This window comes from Neoarius graeffei, chromosome 6 (genome assembly GCF_027579695.1).
Source record: "Neoarius graeffei isolate fNeoGra1 chromosome 6, fNeoGra1.pri, whole genome shotgun sequence".
Taxonomy (NCBI): Eukaryota; Metazoa; Chordata; class Actinopteri; order Siluriformes; family Ariidae; genus Neoarius; species Neoarius graeffei.
This window is the reverse complement of record NC_083574.1, coordinates 103,880,493-103,893,117: the sequence shown is the minus strand read 5'-3', so window position 1 is coordinate 103,893,117 and position 12,625 is coordinate 103,880,493. Positions and strand designations below refer to the sequence as shown.

Sequence of the window (12,625 nt, the reverse complement as noted above, 5' to 3'; positions counted from 1 at the left end):
TGTTCAAAGACTTGTATACAATCAAGTTTGGTGCATGTGGAACATACAGAGAATCCCGGAGGGATTGCCCATGCAGTAACATCAATGCGCTAACAAAGCGTTCAGCCAGAGGAACAATCTGCTGGATAAGAGATGGTCCACTTGTCTATGTGGAGTGGATGGATACACAAGAGGTGTCTGTCTGCTCCACCATCCATACAGCGTACACTGGGGATGCAGTGCAGCGAAGAGTGAAAAGCAGACAGGGTGTCTGGTCAACACAGTCTGTTTCATGTTCCCAACCTGTGCACTGTAAAAAAGAATAGTTGAGAATACTTGAAATTTCAAGGCAACAGTCTGCATTAATAATTTTATGTTTTGCCAACGATGTGCCCATGATAATTCAAACTATGATAACACTGTTATCTTTATTAAGAATTCTTAATTAAGTCAATTTTCAATTCCTCATTCTGCCAACATAGATTTCTCTTTTTGCTGAACAGTGGCATTCACAGTAGTACAAAAAGGCAATTGAGGTTCTCACAATTTTTGGGGGGGCTTTTTTCACCTTTATTTGGATAGGACAGTGTAGAGACAGGAAATAAGCAGGAGAGAGAGAGAGATCGGGAAATGACCTCAGGTCAGAATCAAACCCAGGCCCCCAGATTTATGGTATGGCGCCTTATCCACCTGAGCCACGACAACATGAACTGCAACTGAAGAGAGAACCACATTGCCCAGCCCTTGCATTTGGGAGAGGAAACCACGTGTCTTGGTCATTCAGAGCATGCGCTGAATAAACACCTGTGACAATTATGTATTTTCAATTCAGATTATTCACTATTGTATATTTACACATCATTGAGGTGCACCCTATCAGTTTGATGTGGATTTTTCTTGATGTGGATAATTCTAAAAAATAGAATTATGCTTTGTTCAAGTAATTCCATATTCACAATTGAATGGACAAGAAAATATGAATAATTATTAACGAACAGAAAAATCCACATCAAACTGATAGGGTGCACCTCAATGATGTGTAAATATGCAATAGTGAATAATCTGAATTGAAAATACATAATTGCCACAGGTGTTTATTCAGCACATGCTCTTAATGACCAAGACACGGGGTTTCCTCTCCCAAATGCAAGGGCTGGGCAATGTGGTTCTCTCTCTGGTTGAAGATCACGTTGTCATGGCTCAGGTGGATAAGGCGCCATACCATAAGTCCGGGGACCCGGGTTCGATTCCGACCTGAGGTCATTTCCCGATCCATCTCCGTCTCTCTTTCCTGCTTATTTCCTGTCGCTACACTGTCCTATCCAAATAAAGGTAAAAAAAGCCCCCCCAAAAATTGTGAGAACCTCAATTGCCTTTTTGTACTACTGTGAATGCCACTGTTCAGCAAAAAGAGAAATCTATGTTGGCAGAATGAGGAATTGAAAATTGACTTAATTAAGAATTCTTAATAAAGATAACAGTGTTATCATAGTTTGGATTATCATGGGCATACATCGTTGGCAAAACATAAAATTCTTAATGCAGACTGTTGCCTTGAAATTTCAAGTATTCTCGACTACTCTTTTTTTACAGTGTGGTAGAGTACAATAAGTACATGGGTGGTGTGGATTTATCTGACCGGTTGATCCAATACTACACAACACAGCACAAAACTTTGAAGTGGTACAAGAAGCTCTTTTTTCACTTTCTGGACATTGCTGCAACAAATGCCTACATCCTCCACAAAGAACTGATGCAGAAGGAAAGCATGAACCATAAGCAATTCATGGAGGAGCTCACAGCACAGCTATGTGGTGTGCCACTGAGTTTTCAGCTCCCAAAGGCTCCTGTGCAGACACCCGGAACGATGCACATGCCAATGTGTGGGATTGAGCTCAGCGCAAATGGGACGAGGACTCGAGATGTTCGCAAAATCTGTGTGTACTGCAAACAACAGGGAAGGAAAACAAAGACCCTGTGGAAGTGTAATACATGCCTCGTCTACCTTTGCATTCAGCAAAACAGAGTCTGTTTTCATGCTTGGCATCAAGATGCAAACTGCTAAGTTCTATAGGCCACATGTTTGACTTTTATTCTTTTGAAGCTCTTTTCAATCCAAGCTCCTTTCTAAACTCTATTGTTCTATTATTATTCTAAACCCTGGCAGAGCATCAATTGACAGCTATTGTCAGATTGACAGTCAACACCACATGGACAAAGACAGCTGGGATGGCTTTTCATAGGTGTGATACGCCCATCTCATTAGTATGCATGTGAAAGAGACTTGTGACTTAGGCCAAGTTTACATTAGACCGTATCTGTCTCGTTTTCTTCGTGGATGCACTGTCCGTTTACATTAAAACGCCTGGAAACGCCGGGAAACGGGAATCCGCCAGGGTCCACGTATTCAATCTAGATCGTGTCTGGTCCGGTGCTGTGTAAACATTGAGAATATGCGGATACGCTGTGCTGAGCTCTAGCTGGCATCGTCATTGGACAACGTCACTGTGACATCCACCTTCCTGATTCGCTGGCGTTGGTCATGTGACGCGACTGCTGAAAAACGGCGCGGACTTCCGCCTTGTATCACCTTTCATTAAAGAGTATAAAAGTATGAAAATACTGCAAATACTGATGCAAATACTGCCCATTGTGTAGTTATGATTGTCTTTAGGCTTGCCATCCTTCCACTTGCAAGTGGTAAGTGATATGCACTGAGATCACACACACAGCGGCTCAGTCCCGAATCACGGCTCGTGCACTCCACTCGCGCGCTCTGTGAGCTGCGCAGGGCCGGAGTGCGCACCCTCCAGAGGGCACTCGCTGTTCAGGGCGGAGTGATTTGGAGCGCAGGATGCCTGCGGAGCCGAGCGTATCCGTGTATTAGTGTTGCTGTGTGCACGCGAATCGTGTATTGGCGTTGCTGTGTGCACACTAATCGTTTTAAAAACGTTAATCTGATGATCCGCTGATACGGTCTAATGTAAACTCCACCTTACATTTGTCAGACTGTTTTACAATTTGTATTGAAACTATATACAATTTCTAAATGCTCTTGTTACCATTATGTAGCCAAGACCTATGTTTACAGTGTTCAAACTTTGAAAGCCCCGCTCAGATATATTAACACTGTGTATTTTTACAAGGTTTGAACACCTTTGAAAATAAGTTTTTGTCTAGTTGTGTTTGCGCTGAATTTTAATAAAACTTTTTTCATTACATTCATGTTACTCTCATTTCATTATTGCTGATGTCTTCTAGAATATAACTATATGTGCCACTTTTGCATAGATGGTTTTAGTTAGATGAAATACTTAAAAATGTAAAGGTTTACCAAACTGCCTCAGAGTGTCTAAAAGGCCTTGGGCTCCAAGGCGTTAATACACTGTTTATACACAATAAAGATCTTTTTATTGGGTTACCTGTATTGTAGGAAGATGTGATAGCTCCGCCTCCTGATATTTAATGGTTTTCAATCTGATTTGCTTTGAGCGTTCATCATTTTAGTGCATCAAGAACAGTCATTTCCTGTTAATCTTTTCATTAGTGTTACAACTTACATCACATGGTATCAGATGTTGGGACTGGACACTTTTTTAGGAGTACTGTCAGTAACGGTGCTGAAAACCTGAGTTCAGAGCAGCCTCCACACATGGCCGCTCTGGACTACACTTCCCAAGATCCACAGCGACCCTCGTCACCAGAGTTCTAACAACATCACCTGTCTCCAGTCTACCTGCTATCACCTTCTCCATATAAGCTCAGCTCTCACTCTCAGTATTTGTGAAGTATTGTTCTGTGTCCCTGTGCCTGACTTTACTGAGCTGTTTGACTATCTGCCTGACTTCCCGTTATTGAACTCTGTTTACGTTTACTTCTGACTTCGTCCTCTCACCTTATCTGTGATATCCTGTTCGCCGAATGACTGACTCTTGCTCGTCCCTGACTACGTTTCCAGTTTCCCGATTTGGATTTGTTCACAGTTCGCGATGCACCCGCTCTCCCCTGCGACTGCATCCATAAGTGCCTGCGCCCTGACAAGTACATGTAACTCAGCACAGTATCAGACTGGAGCGGCAGCGACAATTATCGACACCTTAACGATCTTTTGGCCGTTGCAAAAGTAGAAAAGACTTTCAAGACATTGTGCATGAATAATTCCTCAAACTTCCACTGGAAAAAAAAAAAAAGAGTTGATTCCTGATTACTTACCGTATCAGATCACGTCACACTGTTCCACAATTATCGACACCTTTGTCCACAGTTATCGACACCGATCCACAATTACCGACATCCAGATGAATATTTATAGAAAATAATCAGTATGTGGTATTAAGTTAACAAAACAGTTTTTATTTAAAATTTGTTTTCCATAGACTTATATTTAGGACAAAATATCTTTTATATAAATATATGGATGTCAGTGTTTACGTAAATGAGGAAGTAATTCTCATGTTTGTAAACAAATGAACTGATAATGTTTAACCTGCTTCAGAAAATCTTTCTGTTCCACTTTCTCAGGATTTTCGTAGATCACATTTTGTTAATCATTCGTTGTTGTTTGTATTAATTTCTAGTTTTGTCGTTTAATAATAAATGTCAACAGGCAATTGACACTGTAACCACAAGAACATCCAGGTCAAAGGTCGCATCTCATTCCTCGAACCAAAATATAAAATGTCTACTGATATTGTAATATGTGGTAGATATTTACAACCAACTGAATAAAAAATCTGAATGGAATAGAAAAATCTGAAAAATTCAAGCATGTAATTTTTTATATGCTAGGAATTAAATTATGGTGTAATTCTATTTATTATTATAAACAATATATTATTAATAATAAAATTATAATAATTATTATTCATAATTATTATTATTGATTTAGTGCTTGGCGTGATGTTCGGAGCGATGTTGCTCGGTGGCGTCGTGGTGGCTGTGCAGGCGGTTTGGGACATATCAGCACTCGGCGTGACTGTGCTCGCTTTGTGGATCCATGGCGTGGTGTTCCGAGTGATTTTGCCAGGTGGCGGCACAGCAGCTGTGCTGGAGGTGTGGGACTTGTTTTCATGCGCCTTTTGGTGGGACTGTGGCTGCTACACCATTGGAATGACATTCAGACCTTGATTTGGTGGACTTTTTTTTCCCTATAAGTGTAAAGCGGGGCGGCACGGTGGTGTAGTGGTTAGCGCTGTCGCCTCACATCAAGAAGGTGTGGGTTCGAGCCCCGTGGCCGACAAGGGCCTTTCTGTGCGGAGTTTGCATGTTCTCCCCGTGTCCGCGTGGGTTTCCTCCGGGTGCTCCGGTTTCCCCCACAGTCCAAAGACATGCAGGTTAGGTTAACTGGTGACTCTAAATTGACTGTAGGTGTGAGTGTGAATGGTTGTCTGTGTCTATGTGTCGGCCCTGTGATGACCTGGCGACTTGTCCAGGGTGTACCCCGCCTTTCACCCGTAGTCAGCTGGGATAGGCTCCAGCTTGCCTGCGACCCTGTAGAACAGGATAAAGCAGCTACAGATAATGAGATGAGATGAATTGTAAAGCGACCTTGGGTTTTGAGAAATGCACGATATAAATAATAATAATCTCATCTCATTATCTCTAGCCGCTTTATCCTGTTCTACAGGATCGCAGGCAAGCTGGAGCCTATCCCAGCTGACTACAGGCGAAAGGCGGGGTACACCCTGGACAAGTCGCCAGGTCATCACAGGGCTGACACATAGACACAGACAACCATTCACACTCACATTCACATCTACGGTCAATTTAGAGTCACCAGTTAACCTAACCTGCATGTCTTTGGACTGTGGGGGAAACCGGAGCACCCGGAGGAAACCCACATAATAATAATAATAATAATTAGTAGTAGTAGTAGTAGTATTGCAATTGGATTCCAAATACTCCATAAACATTCCATTCTGTTATGAATCAGAAAGAAATTATTATAAATCACAGCACTTTTATTTTATAAAGTACTTCATCTACTTCAACAATGTTACACAAAGATCGATCCATAACAGTTGTAAACGTCCCTTAATCCCACAGGGTGTCGATAATAGTGGACACCGGTGAAAGTGATCACTATTATCAACACCTCACGTGACTTCTCAAACGCGCGTTTAGATACAAAATGGCGACTGTCAAATGAAAGAGTAAGAAACAGAGGAGGTTTCGACGAGGAGATCAGTGAATTTGATCAGTAAAAACATGTCCATGATCTTTCCACCATGCTTACCTGCGATGATAACGTCCGGGTTTTCCTCAAAATGCAGATCATGCTGAAAAAAATTCCATCTCAGGTAACGAGCTGTCATCAGACAACAAGATTAAAGGGCGGGGTGTGGGGAGGGGTGTCTTCCGGTGGATTAATTAATCAATAATAACTGTTGGAACTGAAACTCACCTTTGTAAAATTTTTTATTTTTTTTTTTAATCTGAAAAGGTGTCGATAATTATGGACTATTGATAATTGTAGCCGTCACTCTAATCTACAATACCAGTATCAATAACAATGCATCCTGAATACATCCTTTAGGATGAATAAATTATCACGAGCAGTTTGGTGTATTGCTGTGAAATGCAATCAGAACAGCTCCTCTCCCTCCCAAAACCTGAGTTTAATAGAGAACTGAGTTTGTGGAAGCGAAGGCGTGGTCAAGCATCAGTTTGGGAATGGAGAGTGAAGGTGCGGGAGGTGAGTGGCAAAGGGACGACACCTGGGACTGATTAACAGTGATGAGAGAGTGTGTGTGTGTGTGTGTGTGTGTGTGTGTGTGTGTGTCACAGTGAGACTGTGAAGCAATAAAACTGCTGAAAAGTGCAAGTTAAAAGTGAAAGCTAGACGGCCTTTCAATTTCATAAACTCGGTGAAATTTAGTTCTGTCTGAAATGTGGTGATTGTGATATCTGTTTATTTCTGTAATATCTCCCAAAATATCAGGCCATTCTGTGGCTGGGAAGTTATTTAATTTGAGGGGATTAAAGCAAATAATGTGCATGAAATCGCTCGCTTGGCGCAGTCAAGCAGACAGAGGAAGTCCGTGTGCGCATGCGCAGGTTTACCTTCTTCTTCTTTTGGGTTTTACGGCAGCTGGCATCCGCAGTGTTGCATTACTGCCATCTACAGGTTTACCTTTGAGCGTGCACTGACAGTTCCATCATTCTGTCGCTAAACGAACAGCTGATCACACCGAGGTGCTCGCTGAGCGCCCATATTTATTAGTTTGGTCCTGCGTTTTCTTTCCTTCATATATAACATAACGTCTTTTCTTCTCACTTTCCATTACTGTAGTCGATCTTTCACGTTTCATTTGCACACTCACGTCCTCCATTTTTCTCTCCTTTTTCAAATTTGTATCCCACAATGCCTTGCATGAACAGGGAAAGCCCACCACGTGATGCATGATGTAGTATCTTGTATTGGGTCATGGTGAAGCAGGAAAAAATAGCGGACAATTTAGGTCCACGTGGATCTAAATACATTAATTGTTCTATTTTAAAAAAAAGAATAACATTGGAAGTCTGTGATTCGAATTCAGTAGCTTTCGGTCACTAAACAAAAATAATTGGGTGTTGGGGAAAATTCTTTTCATGACCTACACTTGAAAATCTGAAAGGCAATCTACATTGAATAAAGCAAAAGTAATCGGCCCGTCTCCATCCCATCAGTCTCCCACGCACCGTAAAGTGTCACAGGGTTTTACTTACAGAACTGTTGTGGCTTGCTGGACGACTGGTAGCAGCCTCTTAAAGCATTCATCTGACTTTATGAACTTCTGTAGCTGAAACACTTCCAGATCCTCATCTGACGTCAGCAACACAAAGACCAGAGCAGACCACTGAGCAGGTGAGAGTTCAGCTTCAGAGAGATGTCCTGAGCTCATGTAACTTTGGATCTCTTTCACAAGTGAATCATCATTTAACTCATTCAGACAGTAGAAAAGGTTTATTAATCTCTCTGGAGATGGATTTTGTTCAAACTTGAACTTGATGTACTCAACTATGTCCTTCTGGCAGTCAGAGCTGCTTCCTGTGTGTGGCAGCAGATCTCGAATGAGCTTCTGATTGGACTCCACTGAGAGGCCCAGAAGGAAGCGAAGGAAAAGATCCAAGTGTCCGGTGTCACTCTGTAAGGCCTGGTCCACTGCACCTTTGAGGAAGTCAGACATTTCTGGTGTGTTGAAAAGACCAGACAGAGCAGTAGTTTGCTCTTTTGTTGGGGTTTTGTCAAGAAAGCAGAGAAATGCATACAACGCAGCCAAAAACTCCTGAATGCTCAGATGCACAAAGCTGAACATCTTCCCCAGGTGGAGTCCCGATTCTTTTCTGAAGATCTGAGTACACACCCCTGAGTACACTGCCACTTCTTGAACACCAATGCCACACTCTCTCAGGTCTTCCTCATAGAAGATCAGGTTTCCTTTCTCCAGCTGTTGGAAAGCCAGTTTTCCCAGTGCCAGGATACTCTCTCTGGTCTGCTGAGGATCAGGCTCATATGTTCCATGGTACTTTTGTTCCTTGTGTTTGATCTGAAAGATAAGGAAGTGTGTGAACATTTGAGTCAGAGTCTTGGGGATCTCTCCACTCTCTGCTTCACCTAACATTCTTTCGAGAACAGTGGCTGAGATCCAGCAGAAGACTGGGATGTGGCACATGATGTAGAGGCTTCTTGAAGACTTCATGTGTGTGATGATTTTATTGGCCAGGCTCTGATCACTGATCTTCTTCCTGAAGTACTCCTCTTTCTGAGGATCACTGAACCCCCGTACCTCTGTTGCCTGGTCTACACTCTCAGAAGGGATCTGATTGGCTGCTGCTGGTCGAGTGGTTATCCAGAGGAGAGCAGAGGGAAGCAGGTTCCCCTTGATGAGGTTTGTCAGCAGCACATCCACTGAGGCCGACTCTGTCACATCACACAATCTCTCATTGTTCTGGAAATCTAGAGGAAGTCGACACTCATCCAGACCATCAAAGATCAACAGGATTTTGTAGGTATCACTGTCTATTACTTCTAGGTCCTTAATATCGGGGAAAAACTGATGAAGAAGATTCATCAGACTGAGGTTTTGCTGCTTCATCAGATTCAGCTCTCTGAAGGGAAGTGGAAACATGAAGGTGACGTCCTGATTCACTTTCCCTTCAGTCCAGTCCAGAATGAACTTCTGCACAGAGACAGTTTTTCCAATTCCAGCAACTCCTTTAGTCAGCACACTTCTGATGGACGTGTCTTTAAAGAGATCATTACATTTGATGGGTTTCTCCTCTGTTACTGGTCTCCTGGACACTGTCTCAATCTGTCTCACCTCATGTTCATCACTGACGTCTTCACTCCAGCCCTCTGTGATGTAGAGCTCTGTGTAGATCTGATTCAGAAGTACTGATGTCCCATGCTGGGAGATTCCTTCATTTATCCTTTTAAATTTATCTCCAAGTCTGGATTTGAGTTTTCGCTGATATACAGAGGCCAGCTCTAACAAACAGAACAATGTGATGGCCATTATTTTCATGTATAAACACTATACACAGTGTGAAAGTCAATATCGATAAAAAAAGAACTGTCATACATTCCTAATAAATACATAAATATTATGGAAAAGAAGCAAAACACTCGGATTATCTCGGAGTCGTTTATTTGTTAAAAAAAATAACTGTAGTCATTAGGATAAACAGCAGTATGATAATATCGACCAGTGGCCCAGTGTGTTTCCTTTAAACTGAGAGAATATTGTAATAATCTAAAGCTCTTACTGATCTGCAGTTGGTGAGCGAGATCTTTCTGCTTCAGGTTCTTCAGGATACGCAGTGTGATCTTCAGCACACTCTCTCTAATATGGTCCAGATCCTCCTCCTCCTCCTCCTCCGCTTTCTCCTCCTTCTCAGAGCATTCTGGGTAATCAGCACTCAGTAGCTTCTTTAAATTGTTCAGTTCATTCTTCACCAATGTGATGACTTTGTGCTCCAGCTTGTGATTTAAAAAAAAAGCAATAAAATTAAATAAATCAATAAAAATGGGACATAACCTAATTTTACACCACATTGCTGTTGAATTCTGGATTCTGATTGGTCAGAAGGGGTTAATTGGATTTATTTTCTCATTCTAATACATTTCTATCGCTGATGTACAGCTGTTTCACAGAGACCTGTACAGCAAACACTCCAACTAAATTGATTAAAAATGTGAGTAATCATTAATCTGGTGACGTTTTCAGTAAACAGATGTTTATTTAACATGTAGATAAGGAGTCTCCATTATCAGTACTTTGTAAGTCAGAAGCTGATTTTAAAACAGACTGAAATGCAGTTTTGTCCGATTACCCATAATGCTGCTGTAACTGTAAACTGTTAACTGTAAATTACTGTCATCGTTTCAAATTAAAATTGTGTATATTAATTACACAACAAAACACATACAAACACACCTGGAATACGGACTCCATCCAATTTCTGCAGCTGTTTTCTGGTTCCTGTTTTGGGGTTCTGTAGATAAACAAACATTGTAAATTACTTTTTTTAATTTTAATATCAGAACACATCCTGTAGACCTGTATCACACAGCTGTGATATATAAACCTCTGGAACGCCACACACGAGTCTCTTATCATGGGAGAATTGGCTCCAATGGCAACATAAAGGACGTTTCCTGTTGAGACAATCTGAAGAGTTCCAAACCGCGATAAATCCACTGTAAGGAACTTTGAGAAAAAGGTATTCTCTTTACCAAAAAAGTAGTCACAAGAAAACCATGATGTTCTGTTTGAAACTTTAATATAACACTAAGAAGCTGTAATAACATTAAAAATACAAATCTAGATTTTGATTTTTAAATTTTATTTAAAAAACTGATTGTTTTTTCCCCCCAAATGTGATATATCCATTACATCAATAAAAACATTTTTTTTTTTAGTTTTAAATATAACTAGAAACAAGAAGTAGAGTTGATCTCCACATATGACAGCCTCTGAACTTGGACCATCTCTTCTATTGGACCACAGATTGTCCCACATTACATTCATCTCGTCATCTACAAGCAACAATCTATTTTACACACATTACACACTCATCGGGAGCTGCGTTTTTCGGCAGTGCATCAATATATATATACAGTGTCATATCTCCACCCAGGAGGAATCAGGGGCTCAAATCAGAAAATAACACTGGACCACATTCTCTACTGGAATAAAAATATAAAACATTACAGGGCTCTACATTAACTTTTGAAACCACTTGTCCTGTCGGGCAAGTTGAAAGGAAATTTACTTGTCCGAATGTGAAGTTGACTTGTTCGAAGAAATATTTGAGAAAAAAACCCCCACAAACTATTTGTAACCCAACAATCTTTATTGCATTTGTTTCCAAATTCACAACATATGCATAATATCTATGAATCAAAAGTAATCAATACTTGATATACTGAGGCAAAAGTTCAAAAATACTGTAAAACAGACTGATTGATACCATAATTCACCAATTATTATGCTGAAGTTCAGAAGCAATATATAGAGTAGAAATTATGAACATAAAATTTTAAGAACAAAATAACTATACAGTACTATATATCTAAATTACAGAGCCCTATGTTTCAAATCCCTAAACTCCCATTACTAATTAGTTAATTAATATAGCCAGTAACCTACCGGTAATTAGCAGCCATTTGACAGCTTGGTATTTCATAGATAACTTTCCCCACTCCTACCTCACTCCCTGTCAATCCACACGCATGCAGGCGCACATTCCCCACCACACACGCTCGGCTATATAATGAACACCATCAACAACAATTCAACGATTTGGAAATTACCACGCACTCAACATAAATATACAGTTGAATAATGATCCCGCCAACAGAAATGTCAACAAATCCACGTGTATGACACGATTAAAACCAATCATAAACGACTGTTTACTTTTCAGCTCAAATACACGAAGCGGTATTGGCCGGTTTCGCAAGTGGAATATTGCACGTGCGTACATTGCTCTTTCCGAATAGAAACATCCGGTGATTCATCAAAACAATATGTCGAGTGAGATGCTTCAGAAATCATGTGAATAAACTGATAAATTTGATATGTAACCCGAATATCGGCATATTTTGGCATTTGTCCGATCGGACAAGTAACTGAGATGATGAACTTGTCCGACATAAAGTATCACTTGTCCCGGACAAGCGGACAAGCATTAATGTCGAGCCCTGCATTAAAATAAGGAATGTTTGATTCCATCAACGTTATTCATTTATCTAGTCCAAAAACTCACTAAAAGACAGGGATTCTCCACGATGTTGACAGTCGTTGGGAGGGGTTATTACTGCTTCCGTATTTGAATGGTGCGCTGTGATTGGTTGAGAGCAGAGATAACACATTCTGCTGAAAATCAGTAGTGGCGTTTGTCATATTTTGAAAAAAAAGGAGATATTCAATGCAGAAAAATGTGGTGGATATCACATTTTGTATAAAATTGATTTTGAAACTTTGAATCGCGATCAAATGCCAAGCTTATTTTAACAGAAACTCAATTTATTTTAATGGCGCTTGTAGTGTTTTGGAACCAAACTCTTCATTTGTACCAGGAGATAAAGCACTTGGAACCCCCAACTGTAGCTTGTAATAACTTGTGATTACTGCCAAGCAGCAAGAGCCCTTCAAGGTCA

General features: G+C 40.8%; 2 protein-coding genes across 2 annotated transcripts in view; both read right to left on the bottom strand.

Moving 5' to 3' along the window:
• Positions 1–12,625, bottom strand: part of LOC132888209 (protein NLRC5-like) — a 951,571-nt gene that overhangs the window by 233,147 nt on the left and 705,799 nt on the right. The window lies entirely within an intron of this gene.
• LOC132887624 (NACHT, LRR and PYD domains-containing protein 3-like) overlaps positions 1–12,625 on the bottom strand; it is a 75,965-nt gene that overhangs the window by 41,617 nt on the left and 21,723 nt on the right. Inside the window, exons 5-7 of the mRNA XM_060923091.1 lie at positions 10,398–10,455; positions 9,727–9,940; positions 7,687–9,448 (exon numbers count right to left, since the gene is read on the bottom strand). Coding sequence (XP_060779074.1) covers positions 7,687–9,448; positions 9,727–9,940; positions 10,398–10,455 — 2,034 coding nt within the window. The remainder of the gene's footprint in view (positions 1–7,686; positions 9,449–9,726; positions 9,941–10,397; positions 10,456–12,625) is intronic.